At 39.6% G+C, this 17,146-nt stretch overlaps 2 protein-coding genes across 3 annotated transcripts in view; one reads left to right on the forward strand and one right to left on the reverse strand.

Annotated features, from left to right (window-relative positions):
* atp1b4 (ATPase Na+/K+ transporting family member beta 4) overlaps positions 1–17,146 on the forward strand; it is a 35,116-nt gene that overhangs the window by 16,626 nt on the left and 1,344 nt on the right. For both annotated transcript variants that reach the window (XM_062963909.1, XM_008123593.3), the window contains exons 3-8: positions 8,119–8,272; positions 10,115–10,243; positions 11,777–11,884; positions 14,182–14,375; positions 14,483–14,539; positions 16,163–16,255. In XM_062963909.1, coding sequence (XP_062819979.1) covers positions 8,119–8,272; positions 10,115–10,243; positions 11,777–11,884; positions 14,182–14,375; positions 14,483–14,539; positions 16,163–16,255 — 735 coding nt within the window. The remainder of the gene's footprint in view (positions 1–8,118; positions 8,273–10,114; positions 10,244–11,776; positions 11,885–14,181; positions 14,376–14,482; positions 14,540–16,162; positions 16,256–17,146) is intronic.
* The window catches only part of lamp2 (lysosomal associated membrane protein 2), a 42,316-nt gene continuing 35,694 nt past the window's right edge, over positions 10,525–17,146 (reverse strand). The window contains exon 9 of the mRNA XM_062963907.1: positions 10,525–10,652. Coding sequence (XP_062819977.1) covers positions 10,540–10,652 — 113 coding nt within the window. The 3' untranslated portion in view covers positions 10,525–10,539. The remainder of the gene's footprint in view (positions 10,653–17,146) is intronic.

Consider the following 17,146-nt stretch of genomic DNA (forward strand, 5'->3'; position numbering starts at 1 on the left):
AGCTCCCTTTTTAAGGATTGCTAGCTACTTGGAGCATCATTAAGGGTAATTACAAAAAACAAGAGAGATCTAATTTATCATTTAAGCCAGGGGTCCTCAAACTTTTTAAGTGGAGGGCCGGTTCACAGTCCCTCAGACTGTTGGGGGGGCCGGACTATGATGAAATATTCCAAAATTAGGATGGTTGTTGTTGTGTGCCTTCAAGTCATTTCACACTTAGGTCAACCCTAAGTCTAAAGTTTAGGACAGAAGCCAGGCCAATCACCTTGGAGGGCCTTAGTTTGGGGACCCCTGATCTAGACAATCTCATAAGACCATAGGTAAGCAAAGAGAACTCCAAAGACCATCTAGATGGTCTCATAAGACCATAGGTAAGGAAAGGGACCCTCAAAGGCCATAAGGCCATCAGAAAACCATAGATAAGGAAAGGGGCCCCCAAAGGCCATCTAGACAATCTAATAAGATCATAGGTAAGGAAAGGGGCCCCCAAAGGCCATCTAGACAATTTCATAAAACCATAGGTAAGGAAAGGGACTCTCAAAGGCCATCTAGACGGTCTCATAGGACCATAGGTAAGGAAAGTGAGCTCCAAAAGCCATCTAGATGGTCTCATAAGGCCGTAACTAAGCAATGAGACCTTCAAAGACCATCTAGACGATCTCATAAGGCCATAAATAAACAAAGAGACCTCCAAAGACCAGGTAGACTTAGGTCAACCCTAAGTCTAAAGTTTAGGACAGGGGCCGGGTAAATGACCTTGGAGGGCCGCATCCGGCCCCCCGGGCCTTAGTTTGGGGACCCCTGATTTAAGCCATGCGGATGGACTGTCTATAGATTCTGCCTTCCTAATAGCTGTGTTTATGATTCTGATAGGATAACCTCTCTCCTTAAACTGTTTCTTAAAGATAGACACTTCTGTAGCAAGATCCTCAGGGGAACTAGTGTTACGTTTCAATCTTATTAATTGTGCAAAAGGTAAATTGGTTTTTAATTTAAAGTGTTGTACTCAATTATTGAACAGACTTATTTGTTACTGAAAAAACATACAGACATGAATATAATGTTTGATGTCATGCTATAAACAGTTTGTATTTGTGTATTACTCATGCGCCTGTAAGGATTATAATTTGTCTGTTAGCATTGTTTTATTCTGTGTAATAGGACTACTGTATCTTTATACTTCTTATAGATTTCTGTGTACTTTAGTGGATATATTTCATGCCCTAATACAGGACTAATTGCTCCATCATTAGATGGCTGCCTGCAACATGAAAGTCCCCAAAACATGTCCCAAGGAGGGCTGCTTTGTGTTACCTTATGGCACTCAATGTTGTTGTTTTTTGCAAAGTAATATATATATATATATATATATATATATATATATATATATGTATGTATGTATGTATGTATGTAATGTACGTTTGTAGGATTGAGTAAACAACAAAACCACGGGACCAAATCACACCGCCCTATCTCCCGGATGGGACTCAGGGCGGTTTCCAGTCATAAAAACAACACATACATTACATGGCAACATAATAACACATTATTAAGCAAGGTAAAACAATACAATTATCTAGCAATAAATAACACTTACACAACCTGATCAAGGGGACGGGAACCATAAACCCAATCCAGTAGAGTCTCACTTATCCAACACTTGCTTATCCAAGCCTCTGGATTATCCAAGCCATTTTTGTAGTCAATGTTTTCAATATATCGTGATATTTTGGTGCTAAATTCATAAATACAGTAATTACTACATGGCATTACTGCGTATTGAACTACTTTTTCTGCCAAATTTGTTGTATCACATGATGTTTTGGTGCTTCATTTGTAAAATCATAACCTAATTTGATGTTTAATAGACTTTTCCTTAATCCCTCCTTATTATCCAACATATTCGCTTATCCAACATTCTGCTGGCCCGTTTACTTTGGATAAGCAAGACTCTACTGTATATTAAAGTGTATCATTTTAGGATAGATAAATCTTGTGCAATATATAGAAGTACCCAGGCTTCCAAGCAGCAAGCCTATTCCGTTGGATTCTAACTCACCAAACAAGGATTCCCATAAGAAGTAAACGGCCAGGCTTTGAGGCTGCAAGGCCATTCACTGCTATTCCAATTGACCATCATAGGATTCCCATACGCCACAGCAACGCGTGGCCAGGCACAGCTAGTAGAGTTATATTATTTACTAGCTGTGCCGGGCCACGCATTGCTGTGGCTTATGCTTTCAGAGTGTTGTTCTTTATTTACTGTCCTGATTTTAGAGATTATATTGTTCTGTATTATTATATCACAGTAATTATTACATATTATATTTATAATCTTATATTATCTGCTTAGAACTGGATTATGTGAGGCCCCTTCTACACAGCTGTATAAAATGCACACTGAAGTGGATTATATGGTAGTGTGGACTCAAGATAATCCAGTGCAAAGCAGATAATATAAGATTATAAATGTGTTATACAGCAGTGTGGAAGGGCCTTGAGTCTACACTGCCATATAATCCAGTTAAAATCTGATAATCTGTATTTTATAGGCAGTGTGGAAGAGGCCTAAGTGAGGCCTAACTCTGCCTGTCCCCTGGGCTGAGTGGGTTGCTAGGAGACCAAGTGGGCGGAGCTTAGCCTTCTAACTGGCAGCAATCGGATAAAAACAATTATTCCTCTCCCTCTAATTAGGACTTGATTTTTCTTTTCTTTTTGTTGTATGAACGTAGAGGCACGGATGACGGGTTGTGCTGCCAAGTTTAGTGTTTCTGGGATGTGTAGTTTTGTTGTTTTGTCCTAGGCCGAAATTTCATTATCCTTATATATATAGATTAGCATAGCACAATATTAGCATTGTATATTACTATATTGTACTATACCACTATACCATATTATTATTATATATATAGACAGTCTTTTACTGGAATGTATTCAGATTGCAACTCAGCCACGGATTCCAGGACTTGGAGTCCAAAAATCTAGTATTTGCAAGCTTTTATTCTTGCTGTCAATGCAAAGCTGACTTTCCCAGGTATCAGAAGTAAAATCGATTGTCCGTCTAGGACTGGAAGCATCGGTTTTCTCACTGATGAGACTCAGTTAATTTGTCTGTGACCGCTTCGGAAGCACATGATGTGAACCAAACACATTCCTCACCCAAAATGTGTTCCATTTGGGCAGTTTTCTAACAATGCTGGTGTTTATTTACAAAACTTTTTGAGCTCGGAATATTTTCCATAGTGTCGCCCAGCAAGTCTTTCCCAGCCGGGAGCCAGGCCTGACCAGCGGAGACTTTCTAAACCACAACAATGTAGTTGCATCAGTTGCACAGTTGTGATGCCATTGGTTCTGTATTTGTGCAACATTGTGGTTGTTGAGGAGACTTTACTTGGATCATGGTTCCAGACAGCAAGGCCATGATAGCCATGGGATTCTGGAAATAATAATTTAAGGACTGACTTTTTTGATCTCTGAATTGCAATGTTACCATCTCCACGTGAAATGCCACTTTGAGATTCAGTGAAGGCCTGCGGAGACCCTAAAACACCTTGTGTTCAACACACACACACACAACATTATTTCCAAATGTCTACCAGGTTTTTAAGAACAGTTTGTATGATTGTTTTGCATTTAGTTTCTTTTGTGGAGAGAAAAAGCAGGGTATATATAAACATAACTTTCATGACCAGAATCAATGGATTGTTGTGCATTTTCCGGGCTGTGTGGCCATGTTCCAGAAGCATTCTCTCCTGACATTTTGCCCACATCTATGGCAGGCATCCTCAGAGGTTGTGAGGCATATAGCAAGGAAACCATACAGCAACTTAAAACCATATGCAGTAGAGTCTCACTTATCCAACCTTCGCTTATCCAACGTTCTGGATTATCCAACGCAGTTTGCCTCCCGCCCCGATCCACAGCTGTTTCTCTAGGCAGCAAGGATTGAACTTTTTATGGATTTAATTTCCAACAATGTTGCTACTTTACGTTCATTTTTATATAAAATAATCTTTATTAGTTTTAACAGAATAATATTTCGTATATCAAGCACCTTTATCAACCAATCGTCTTCCTCTGGGGTTTCTTCTTTCTTCCATAATTTGGCATAATCCATAATCCTTGCCGCTGTTGTTAGTAAGAATAATAATTTGTCTTCATTATTTTCTATGTTTATTTCATGTATCCCTAATAAAAATGTTTCTGCTTTAAATGGTATTCTAATATCTAATATTTTTTCTAATTTTATCCCACCAATTTTTTTTTGATCGGCAAACCCTATTTCTTTATCTTTTTTGTAATACTCCTGTATCTGCAAAAACTTTACGTTCATTTTATGCAATTCTATCTTTATTTCTAGTCAATTTGTTAGTAGCCAATGTTATTGTAGTCATTGTTTCCAATATATTGCAATGTTTTGGTGCTAAATTCATAAATGCAGTAATTACTACATAATGTTACGGTGTATTGAACTGCTTTTTCTGTCGATTTGTTGTAAAACATGAGATTTTGGGTGCTTAATTTGTAAAACCATAACGTAATTTGACATTTAATAGGCTTTTCCTTAATCCCTCCTTATTATCCAACATATTTGCTTATCCAACGTTCTACCGGGACATTTATGTTGGATAAGTGAGACTCTACTGTATTCAACATCTTTGATCGTCAACCTTTTCTCTGATTTCTGTCCTTTTCTAAGTATTTTCTCTGATTTCTGTCCTTTTCTCTCTTAATTTCCTTGGCTATGCATTCGCCGTCTTTTCCATATTTGGGTTTATTACATAAGCCTAATACTTTAATCCAGTTTTTATTTCAACATTGAAGTCCCAATTGATTTATGGAAAGGAGTTTTTTTGTATTCGGGATCCAGTGAGGGCTCTCTCCGTATGTTCCTATTTTAATTTCCACTTTCTCTCGCTTCTCATGTAACACTCACGACGCATTGATGGACAGTTTGTCCCCGGCGTCTCCATTATGTAAGTGACAGGAAGCTGTTCCCGGGCCAGACGGGATCGGGATTGATGGATGGATGGATCAGGTTGTCCTGGCTCGGCCCCTTCTTTGATGGATGGACCCATGACAAGCTCAACGTGCTGAAGGAGCTTAGTTTATCCCAAGAAGATTTGCCTGGAAAAGGGATTTTTTTCCTTTTTTTCCTTTTTTCTTTTTTTCTTCTTCTTGTTCTCTTCTTTTTTCTCCCCTTTTCCCCTCAAAGGGATTTTTTCCCCATTAATTATTATTATTTTACATACCATAGTTAGTGACCATACTTGGTTATTTTATAACCATAGTTACCATACTTTTGCAAAGTAGAAGCCCATCTCAACACTCATTTGGAATTTTTTTCTTTTTTTCCCTTCTTTTTCTTTTTTTTCCTTTTTTCTTTTTTTCTTCTTCTTGTTCTCTTCTTTTTTCTCCCCTTTTCCCCTCAAAGGGATTTTTTTCCCATTAATTATTATTATTTTACATACCATAGTTAGTGACCATACTTGGTTATTTTATAACCATAGTTACCATACTTTTGCAAAGTAGAAGCCCATCTCAACACTCATTTGGAATTTTTTTCTTTTTTTCCCTTCTTTTTCTTTTTTTTCTCCTTTTTTCTTCTTCTTTTTTCTCCTTTTTCCTTTTTTCTTCCCCTCCCCAAAGGGATTTTTAAAAATTAGTTATTGTTATTTTACATACTATAGTTACCATACTTCTTGTGCAAAATAGAAGCCCATCTCAACACTCATCTGGCACTTTTTTTCTTCGTTTTTCTTTTTCTTTTCTTCTTCTTTTCTCTTTCTCTCCCCCAAAGGGAATTTTTCATTAATTAATTAATATTTTATATACATAACCATAGCTACCATACTTCTTGTGCAAAATAGTAGCCCATCTCGCCACTCTTCTGGCACTTTTTTTCTTCTTTCTTTTTCTTTTTTTTCTTCTTTTTTCTTTTTTTCCTTTTTTCCCCCCGAAGTGAATTTTTTTATTAATTATTATTATTTTACATACCATAGTTAGTTACCATATTTGGTTATTTTATATACCATAGTTACCATATTTCTTGTGCAAAGTAGAAGCCCATCTCAAAACTCATCTGGCACTTTTTCTTCTTCTTTTTTCCTTTTTCTCCCTTTTCCTCCCCAAAAGGGATTTTAAAAAAATTAATTATTGTTATTTTATATACCATAGTTACCATACTTCTTGTGCAAAGTAGAAGCCCATCTCACCACTCAACTGACACTTTATTTCTTCTTTTTTCTTTTTCATTTTGTCTTCTTTTTTCTCTTTCTCTTTTTTTCCTTTTTTCCCCCAAATGGGAATTTTTTAAATTAATTATTGTTATTTATTAATTATTGTTATTTTATTAATTATTGTTACCATATTTCTTGTGCAAAGTAGAAGCCCATCTCGCCATTCAACTAGCATTTTTTTCTTTTTTTTCTTTTTTCTTATTTTTTTTTATTTTTTTTCCTTTTTCCCCGCAAAGGGAATTTTTAAAATTAATTATTGCTATTTTATAACCATAGTTACCCTACTTCTTGTGCAAAGTAGAAGCCCATCTCTCCACTCGGCTGGCACTTTGGGTGCATCTACATTGTGGAATTTATGCCCCACGTTAACCACCATGCTTCAATGTCACAGAGATGACGGGGCAAATTTGGTTTCAGTTGCTCCAGGATCCAAACCAACGGGCTCAAATGACAAGCAAGGGGATTTTGACACAACATTAGGCGAAACCTGTTGAAGTACAAGGCGTCCAAATGCGGAACGGACTGTCCTGGAAGCCAGAATAGTCGTGTCAGAAGAGGTGGACTAAATATACTTAAAAAGCACGGTGCATCTGCACTGCAAAATTAATTTATTATTATTTATTTATTTACAGTATTTATATTCCGCTCTTCTCACCCCGAAGGGCGGATCACAATGCATATACACATGGCAAACATTCAATGCCATTAAACATACAACATAGATAGACAGACACAGAGGCAATTTAACATTTTCCAGCTTCCGGCTTCATGAGGGAATGCTCGATTCCGGCCACAGGGGGAGCTGCTGCTTTATCATCCACTGTGACACCTTGATGGATACTTCCTTTTCGCACGCTGCTGGAAGTTTTTTTTTTATGGGGTCGTAAATTAGTTAAATTAGCCTCCCCGCATAAAGTGGTACCTAAATTTTCTACTCGACAGATGCAACTGTCTTTCAAGCTGCATAGGTTTTTGTGTGTGTCAGGAACGACTTAAGAAACTGGTGTGAGAGAATTGGCTGTCTGCAAGAACCTTAGGCCTCTTCCACACTGCCTATAAAATACAGATTGTCAGATTTGAACTGGATTATATGGCAGTGTAGACTCAAGGCCCTTCCACACAGCTATATAACCCATTTAGAATCTTATATTATCTGCTTTGAACTGGATTATCTTGACTCCACACTGCCATATAATCCACTTCAGTGTGCAGTCGGACACAACTGGACTTAATGTCAGGGGAAAACCTTTACCCTTGACCTTAACTACCACCAATTCCTCAATATTTTATTTCCCATACCACCAGACTTCGCCACAGCAACACGTGGCCGGGCACAGCTAGTAATATAATATATTGTACTAGCTGTGCCCGGCCACGTGTTGCTGTGGTTAGGACTTTATTTTTCTTCTTTTTGTTGTATGAACGTAGAGGCGTGGATGAGAGGTAGTGCTGTCAATTTTCGAGGTTGTGGGGTGTTTAGTTTAGTTGTTTTGTCCGGTGCCGTGATTCCATTACCCTTTTATATATATATAGATGTACCTACAACTTGTAAGCCACTCTGAGTCCCTTCCGGGGTGAGAGAGGGTGGAGTATACATGTAGCAAATAAATAAATAAATGTTGTTGTTGGGGGGTTTTTTTGCACTACAAATAAGACATGTGCAGTGCGCATAGGAATTTGTTCGTTTTTTTTTTATCCCAAATGATAATTCGGCCCCTCAACAATCAGAGGGACAATGGACCGGCCTCCACTTTAAAAGTTTGTTGACCCCTGGGTTGATGGAATATTTTGCTGAAGCTGGTGGGAAAGGGGCACGAAAGCAAAGCCAAAGCGTGTGTGCATGGAGTCCGTGTGGGTCTTGTTTCTGTCCTCGTTCCAGGAAAATAGACAGCTGACGGCGGAAGAGGAGGAGGCGGCGAAGAAAGGGAGAGCGGCGGAGAAGAAGACCTGGGGAGAATGGGCCAGGGGTGTGAAGCTTTTCCTATGGAACCCGGAAACACGGCAGTTCATGGGCAGGACGGGTCAGAGCTGGGGTAAGTCCAAGACAAACCCTGCACCCGCACTGTCAAAGTGATGCGGTTCGGTACCACTTTAAGCACCACGGCTCACTAGGGAATCGTTTGGTGAACATTTTGTGTTCATTTATTACACTTAATAATGTGTAAAGCTACACTTATTATTCCATAGAGTGGTGACAGACTGAGGCTGGATGGGTTGGAGCAGGGGTCCCCAAACTACAGCCCACAGGCCACATGCGGCCCATCAAAGCCATTTATCCGGCCCCCATGGCACAAGGGCAGAAGAGGGTTGGGCTAAATGACCCAAGGGGTCTCTTCTTCTCTTCCAACTCTCATCATCATCATCATCATCATCATTATTATTATTATTATTATTATTATTATTATTATTAACATTGAGGTTGGGTGGCCATCTGTCAGGGGTGCTTTGCTTGTGCTTTTGGTGCACAAAGGCAGAAGGGGATTGAACTCAATGGCCCAAAGGGTCTCTTCCAACCCTCTTTATTATTATTATTATTATTATTATTATTATTATTATTATTATTAACATTGAGGTTGGGTGGCCATCTGTCAGGGGTGCTTTGCTTGTGCTTTTGGTGCATAAAGGCAGAAGGGGATTGAACTCAATGGCCCAAAGGGTCTCTTCTAACCCTCTTTATTATTGTTGTTATTATTATTATTATTATTATTATTATTATTATTATTATTATTATTATTATTATTAACATTGAGGCTGGGTGGTCATCTGTCAGGAGTGCTTTGCTTGTGTTTTTGGTGCACAAAGGCAGAAGGGGATTGGACTCAATGGCCCAAAGGGTCTCTTCCAAGAGAGCAATAAAACAAGCCTTTTATTATTATCACAGCTGATGATAAGGTGAAACAACCGTAGGCACCCACTTCAGTGGGTCCATACCATGCAAATGGTGTAGCAAGCAAAGGATTTTATATCTTGGCTTATCTAAACTTGACCAATGGCTGAGGATCTCCCTCACCTTCCACACCTACTTTGGCATAAGCGATACCTGTGACCTCACTTGTTGATTTCAAGCTACCTTTTGGTCTTGGAACATTCTGGAGAAAGGCACCAGCTCACAGGAAGGGAGGGGCATATGCACAGGAAAAGCTACATAGGCAACAGCTTACTATATTTCTGGGTTATGGTCCCTACACATCCACACTAATATATAATCCAGATTGGATCACAATGGCACGAATGTACGTTTCAGAGTTGCTGTGTGCTTTCCGGGCTGCATGGCCATGTTCCAGAAGCATTCTCTCCTGACGTTTCGCCCAAATCTATGGCAGGCATCCTCAGAGGTGTATACCTTGCAACCTCTGAGGATGCCTGCCACAGATGTGGGTGAAACGTCGGGAGAGAATGCTTCTGGAACATGGCCATACACTGAGGATGCCTGCCGTAGATGTGGGCGAAATGTTGGGAGAGAATGCTGCTAGAACATGGCCATACACTGAGGATGCTTGCTGTAGATGTGGGTGAAATGTCAGGAGAGAATGCTGCTAGAACATGGCCATACACTGAGGATGCCTGTCACAGATGTGGGCGAAACATCGGGAGAGAATGCTGCTGGAACATGGCCATACACTGAGGATGCCTGCTGTAGATTTGGGCAAAACGTCGGGAGAGAATGCTTCTGGAACACGGCCAGACAGCCCGGAAAACACACAACAACCCAATAATAATAATAATATACTTTGTTTACATTCCGTTCTATCTGTTGTTATGCAAGTGACAAAGACAGACGATACGTAAATGCAGGATATAAATAAATGGATGTGAGAGTGTCTGCACACATATTTTAGCACTCACTAACCTGTGTGTATTCTCTTGCCTTGCAGCCCTGATCATCCTCTTCTATCTCGTTTTGTATACTTTCTTGGCCGGCATGTTTTCCTTCGGTTTGTATGTCATGTTGCTCACGATGAGCCCTTACACGCCGACCTACAGAGACAGAGTTGCTCCGCCAGGTAGGAAACCCTGGAAGTGCCACTATGGGACTAGAGTAGGCATGGGGCAAACTTCGGCCTTCCTGGTGTTTTGGACTACAACTCCCACAATTCCTAACAGCTGGTAGACTGTTAGGATCGGCGACCCCAACTGATTGATGAGCCAGGTCTCACCTCTGCTCACCCGTCAGACCACTTTGCAAGAGGCGAAAGTGGCACTGACCAAGAACAACAACTTCACTGATATTATCTGCTGATCCCAGCGGCACTGAAGCTTTATTTACATTAATATATACAGTGCTAATTGACCAAAGCTGTCAGGACACATCTTGCATCCGCAAGACCAAACACGGAACTTCCCCGTCTCTCTCTGAGTCTGTTCTCTGTATACTGAAGCACCTCCAAATTCCACAGCCTGTGATGTATCTTCCTGTAAGGTAGCACAAACGGAAGTCTTTGTCATTTGCCCTTCCAGCAATCAATCAGGGCTCGCTGCAATTAACCTCTTGACTGCTGGAATGCTTGCCGGAATGAAACACATACATTTCCACAGCAACAATGGATTAAACATTTCACTGCATATTACAAAAACACAGTTAGGAATTGTGGGAGTTGGAGTCCAAAACACCTGGAGGGCTGAAGTTTGCCCATTCCTGGACTAGAGTATGATGGGCTCTATTGTCATGAATACCTTTTGAACCTTAACAATGTTCTTTAATAATATTTGATGATACTGATTACACAGAGTTCACATTTACTCTCACATTCAATCATAGTCCATTCATTCAACCATTCGTACTCACCATCCTTCTTCATTTAGGCTTCTTGAAATAATAATAATAATAATAATAATAATAATAATAATAATAATAATAATAATAATAAAATCTTCTTTGCTTTCTTTTGCATTATTCCACTGAGTCTGCTGTTCTTTATGTTTTCCTGAAGTAAAGCAGTTTTCATTTACTTACCACAGTGTTTTAAGGCTGTTCTTGAAAAGACAAAACAGGACACACCAGCTGCTTCTACAAACAATAGCAGCGCTGACGATGCACCATAATAATAATAATAATAATAATAATAATAATAATAATAATAATAATAATAACAACAACTTTATTCTTATACCCTGCCCCATCTCCCCGAAAGGACTCGGGGCGGCTTACATGGGGCTATGCCCGGACACAACAGCACAAAATCAAAACAAAAACAATAAACAAATCAGCCAACAATAAAATATCAACATGGATTAAAACGCCATAAAAGGTCAATATACAAAATAATGTTAAAATCATGAGTTGGATCAAAAGATCTGGGCCAAACCTGGCTTGGAGTCAAAACAAATCAAAGTCTCTGTAGTCTTGGAGTAGTTCTATAGGACTCCTCGGGATGTAAATGCAGTCAATTGGCTGTAGATGTGGATGAAACGTCACTTTTCAGATTGTGAAGGGAAACGGCCAAAGAAAATAGAGACAATAGAGAGGTAGACAGCCGTAAAGACCAGAGTTTGACTTTCTCTCTCCATTTCTGTTTCTCTTCTCATTCCCATTCTAGGCGTGATGATCAGACCATATGTGGACAATACGGTCAACATTGCTTTCAACATCTCCCGTCCGCATTCGTGGCAACGTTATGTGGATAACTTGGAGGCGTACTTACAAGGTGGATTCCTTTTTTAAAGATTTTGCACACTCTTGAGGTCTGAGACTCTCTAATGGTTTTTGAGAAGGCGAATCAGTCATGTAGACACATGCTTTAGCTTCTCCTGATTCTCGAGCTGGCCTCAGTTTATGGCTTTTATGTCTGGTGTAGTCTCGGAGTGTGTTTTGTTTTTGTGGTTATTGTGGAGGCCGGAATGTCTTGCGCAATGACTACGATTTCCCAGAGATGTTCTATTTGCTCGAATCTAATTCCAGTATTATATTTATCATTCTTCCTTCTCACCTTCAACACGTTCACTTTGTGCCTTGAATAACTAGAATTTATTAATCGCCATACTCGTATTTACATATACCGTATATACTCGAGTATAAGCAGACCCCAATATAAGCCAAGGCACCTAATTTAACCACAAAAAGTTGGGAAAACATTGACTCCAGTATAAGCCGAGAGTGGTAAATTTCAGAAATAAAAAAAGATAAATAAAATTACATTAATTGAAGTATCAGTATATACTCAAGTATAAGCCTAGTTTTTCAGCCCTTTTTTTAAGACTGAAAAATCCCCCCTCGGCTTATACTCGGGTGAGTGTCCTGGTTGGCTTATATTTGGGTCAGCTTATACTCGAGAATATATGGTACATTTATTATTTTTCTCTATTATTATTGGTATTATTACATTTATTATTTTTCTCTATAATTGTTGCTACTATTACATTTATTTTACTCTATTTTTATTATTATTAATAATACATTTATTATTTCACTCTGATCTTATTATTATTATTATTATTTTACTCTAATTATTACTACATGTATTATTTTATAATATATAATTCTATATATTACATGTAATATTACTAATGTTGCAATACAGTTGTATAGTACAATATAATAATAAATAATGCTTATATAGTGCTCATATTGTGCTATACTAATAATATAATATTCTAGCTGTGCCCGGCCACGCATTGCTGTGGCTTATGGGAATGCTTTGTTGGCCAAGTGGAATAGCAGTGAATAGCCTTGCAGCCTCAAAAGCCTGAACCCTGGCTGTACCCCGTCACCATTGTGGCCGAGGGGGTTGCTAGGAAATGAAGTGGGCGGGGCCTAAAGGGGGCAGGGCCTACCCTTCTGACCAGCAACCAGGGTTGGAAACGGCTCTTCCTCGTTCTCTAATTTGGACGTTATTTTCCAGGGTTTTTTGTTTGAAAGAAATAGATTGGATGACTGTGTCTTTTGTGGCCAAATCTGGTGTGTTTTGGTTCAGTGGTTTTGTTGTTTACTCAGTCTTACAAATATACATTACATTTATATATATATACTAGCTGTGCCCGGCCACGCGTTGCTGTGGCGAAGTATGGTGGTATGGGAAATAAAGTATTGAGGAATTGGTGGTAGTTAAGGTAAACGGTCCCCTGGGCTGAGTGGGTTGCTAGGAGACCAAGAGAGTGGAGCTTAGACTTCTAACTGGCAGCAATTGGATAAAAACAATTATTCTTCTCCCTCTAATTAGGACTTTATTTTTCTTTTCTTTTTGTTGTATCAACCTAGAGGCATGGATGAGGGGTTGTGCTGTCAATTTTCAAGGTTGTGGGGTGTTTACTTTTGTTGTTTTGTTCGCTGCCGTGATGCCATCACTCATATATATATATATAGGTAATGAAATTTCGGCCTAGGACAAAACAACAAAACTACACATCCCAGAAACACTAAACTTGGCAGCTCAACCCCTCATCCATGCCTCTACGTTCATACAACAAAAAGCTTCAGCTATTCCAGAAAACGGCCAGGCTTGAGACTGCAAGGCTATTCACTGCTATTCCACCTGGCCAACAAAGGATTCCCATAAGCCACAGCAACGCGTGGCCAGGCAAAGCTAGTGTGTGTGTGTGTGTGTGTGTGTGTGTGTGTGTGTGTGTATATATATATATATATATATATATATATATATATAGTATATAGTATGTATACATATCTTGTAAGCCACCCTGAGTCCCCTTCGGGGTGAGAAGGACAGGATATAAATGTCTCTAATAAATAAATAATAAATAAATTTGCAGTCTTACATTGGGGAGATCATGCCCGTCCTCAACAACAACACTACATCAACCCAGGTCCTCCATGAACCATATTTCTGTTTCTCATGGGCCAGCAATTGGGATCCACTGATCTAGATCCATCATGATCCAGTACAACGCTCTAACTCCTGCACGGATTCCCTTTCGGCTCCTAAGAGGACCGACAGCTATTCATGCAATAAGCCTGAGCTGAAATATCCATTTTCTCTGTTTCTTTTAGATTACAATGACGCTGCGCAAGAGTCCAAAAACATCATGTGCAACCCAGGCCGGTATTTCTTCCAAGAGGACGAAAGCAAACCAAAGAAAGCTTGCCAGTTCAAGCGATCCGTGCTGAGTCATTGTTCTGGATTAGTGGACAAAACGTTCGGCTACTCCACTGGGAAGCCTTGCATCCTTCTGAAGATGAACCGCGTAGGTTGACTTAATCATCCCTTCTATCTCACCAAGCCGTTTTCGAGACATCACACGTTGAAATGGAATCGGGAGCGAGATAATTACGAGATTGCTTATTTTCACAGATTGTAGGCTACAAGCCTGGATATGGGACTCCGGTGACTGTGACCTGCAGAAAATTCGTACGTTTTCTTTTCTTTACTACTTAATATACTTCAAGGTCGGCATCGGCACCGTTGATCACTCTCCAGATTCACTTAGGGTGGCCATTTATTCAAGGAGGGTGGAAAAGGGACATAAATTGGCATATAGGTAGAGGGTACAAGGTTACGAATGGGTGTCTTGGGTGCCTATTTATCCGTGGGTTCATGGGCAACATTAAGAGCTCAGCTCTTCTTTTTCCAGGCTTCATGGAAGACTTGGACTTCCCAATAAACCCCATGTTGCTTTTGTCCGCTTTGTATTTCCCAGTTGGTGGTGTAGAAATACGTTCTATGAGATTGTGGCAAGTCCTGTAGTAGAAAGAGTTTAGCAACTGTAAATTCATTTCCGAGTCCTTGTTGCTTCGCATAGATTTCACGGTCCTTGAGAGCTGTGACTCATTGGCTTAGTATCTGTTTTCCAAGCAGAAGCTCTTAGGGTTAGCCCTTGACATTGGTTACGAAAGGACCCTGCTTGATATGGAAGCACGGCAGGGGACGAGGGTTTACTCGATTAACCTTTGCAACACCCTGATTTATTGGTGAGACAGATCCTCTCACCTTCTCCTCTCCAGTCAGTCTAAGAATCCAGCAAAAAGCAGCACCGACGAACCGACACTACACTCGTAATTCAGCTGATCCCAGCGGTTCTAAGGCTTTATTATATACATCTATATACAATTACAAAGTCCATCACTCATAGGACTCCAGTCAGACTGCTTAAGCATCCAGCAAAAAGCAGCACCGACGAACCGACACTACACTCGTAATTCAGCTGATCCCAGCGGTTCTAAGGCCTTATTATATACATCTATATACAATTACAAAGTCCATCACTCATAGAACTCCAGTCAGACTGGTTAAGAATCCAGCGAAAAGCAGCACCGACGAACCGACACTACACTCGTAATTCAGCTGATCCCAGCGGTTCTAAGGCTTTATTATATATATCTATATACAATTACAAAGTCCATCACTCATAGGACTCCAGTCAGACTGCTTAAGCATCCAGCAAAAAGCAGCACCGACGAACCGACACTACACTCGTAATTCAGCTGATCCCAGCGGTTCTAAGGCTTTATTATATACATCTATATACAATTACAAAGTCCATCACTCATAGGACTCCAGTCAGACTGCTTAAGCATCCAGCGAAAAGCAGCACCGACGAACCGACACTACACTCGTAATTCAGCTGATCCCAGCGGTTCTAAGGCTTTATTATATACATCTATATACAATTACAAAGTCCATCACTCATAGGACTCATGCTTTCCCTAGCAAGGGTAAAGCATGCACTCTGATGACAAATGTCCTGTCAGCGCTGCAGAGTCTGGAAGTCTCGACCTATAGGTTCTGCAGACCATCAATCAAGCTGGCTTGTGATTAACCCATGTGCTGCTGGAACACAGATGCACAATCCAAACAGCAAACTATTGATCTAATATTTCACACTAACAACAAATAACACCAACACTTGAAACCTATAGAAATGCCGGCCTTGGTTACAGTCCAATGTGCTTGTTTTAGCCAATGTCTGTCCATATATCGCGTGTTGTAGGTGACTTGACTGACTCTCTCTTTCAATTTTATTATAATTTGCAGAAAGGCGATGACAGTCCTCTTCGTGGGGTGGAATACTACCCAAGTAACACATTCAATCACATGTACTTCCCTTACTATGGCAAACAAACACACGTAAGTGGAAACGCAGGGCTTTGGATACAGTGGGAGTCCAACTTTCATGACTTGCTGGGAAACTAGTGGTCTTCCAGATTGGTCTTGCATGCCTTGTTTACAATGGTCTCTTAGTGTATTGACAAATTTTTGCTAACTTTTGTTTGCCTTTCGTATACATGATAAATATCTGAGGTCGCTCAACTTCATAAGGAAGTCCTCCATCCCTTAACTCTTATCTTTGAGTAGATTATTATTATTATTATTATTATTATTATTATTATTATTATTATTATTTGAAACACAACAAGATGAGTCCACAACAGACACTGTGCTGGCTGTTGTATTGGATCACACGTCAGACACTTCCCAAGTGTCTAGGACTATTATTATTATTATTATTATTATTATTATTATTATTATTATTATTATTATTATTATTCCCCGCCTTTTCTCTCCACAAGGAGACTCAAAGCGACTGACATTAAAAGCATGTCAATACAAATGAGAACCTACCGATATACAAACATTAAAACAGAATCAAAACCCATAGGTGTGATTTCACAGAGACCACGATGAAGAAATGGGATCATTACTAAAGGGAGTAACATTACGGCTTTAAAAACCATTGAAACCCCCAGAAATATGAAATAATCTATTATTGTCTATTGCTGTGTTTTATACTGCTACTGTTTTTATTCGGGCTTGGCCCCATGTAAGCCGCCCTGAGTCCCCTCCGGGGAGATAGAGGCGGGGTATAAAAATAAAGTTATTATTATTATTATTATTATTATTATTCACGTTTTATTGATTACCCCATTGGCCGTATCAAAACAATTCTCAGCTGTGTTGCTTTGAATAGGAAAAGGGCTGTTTTGTGTGTTATTTTAGGATTCTGGCCGGCCAACAAAA

Source organism: Anolis carolinensis, unplaced genomic scaffold (genome assembly GCF_035594765.1).
Source record: "Anolis carolinensis isolate JA03-04 unplaced genomic scaffold, rAnoCar3.1.pri scaffold_12, whole genome shotgun sequence".
Lineage (NCBI taxonomy): Eukaryota > Metazoa > Chordata > Lepidosauria > Squamata > Dactyloidae > Anolis > Anolis carolinensis.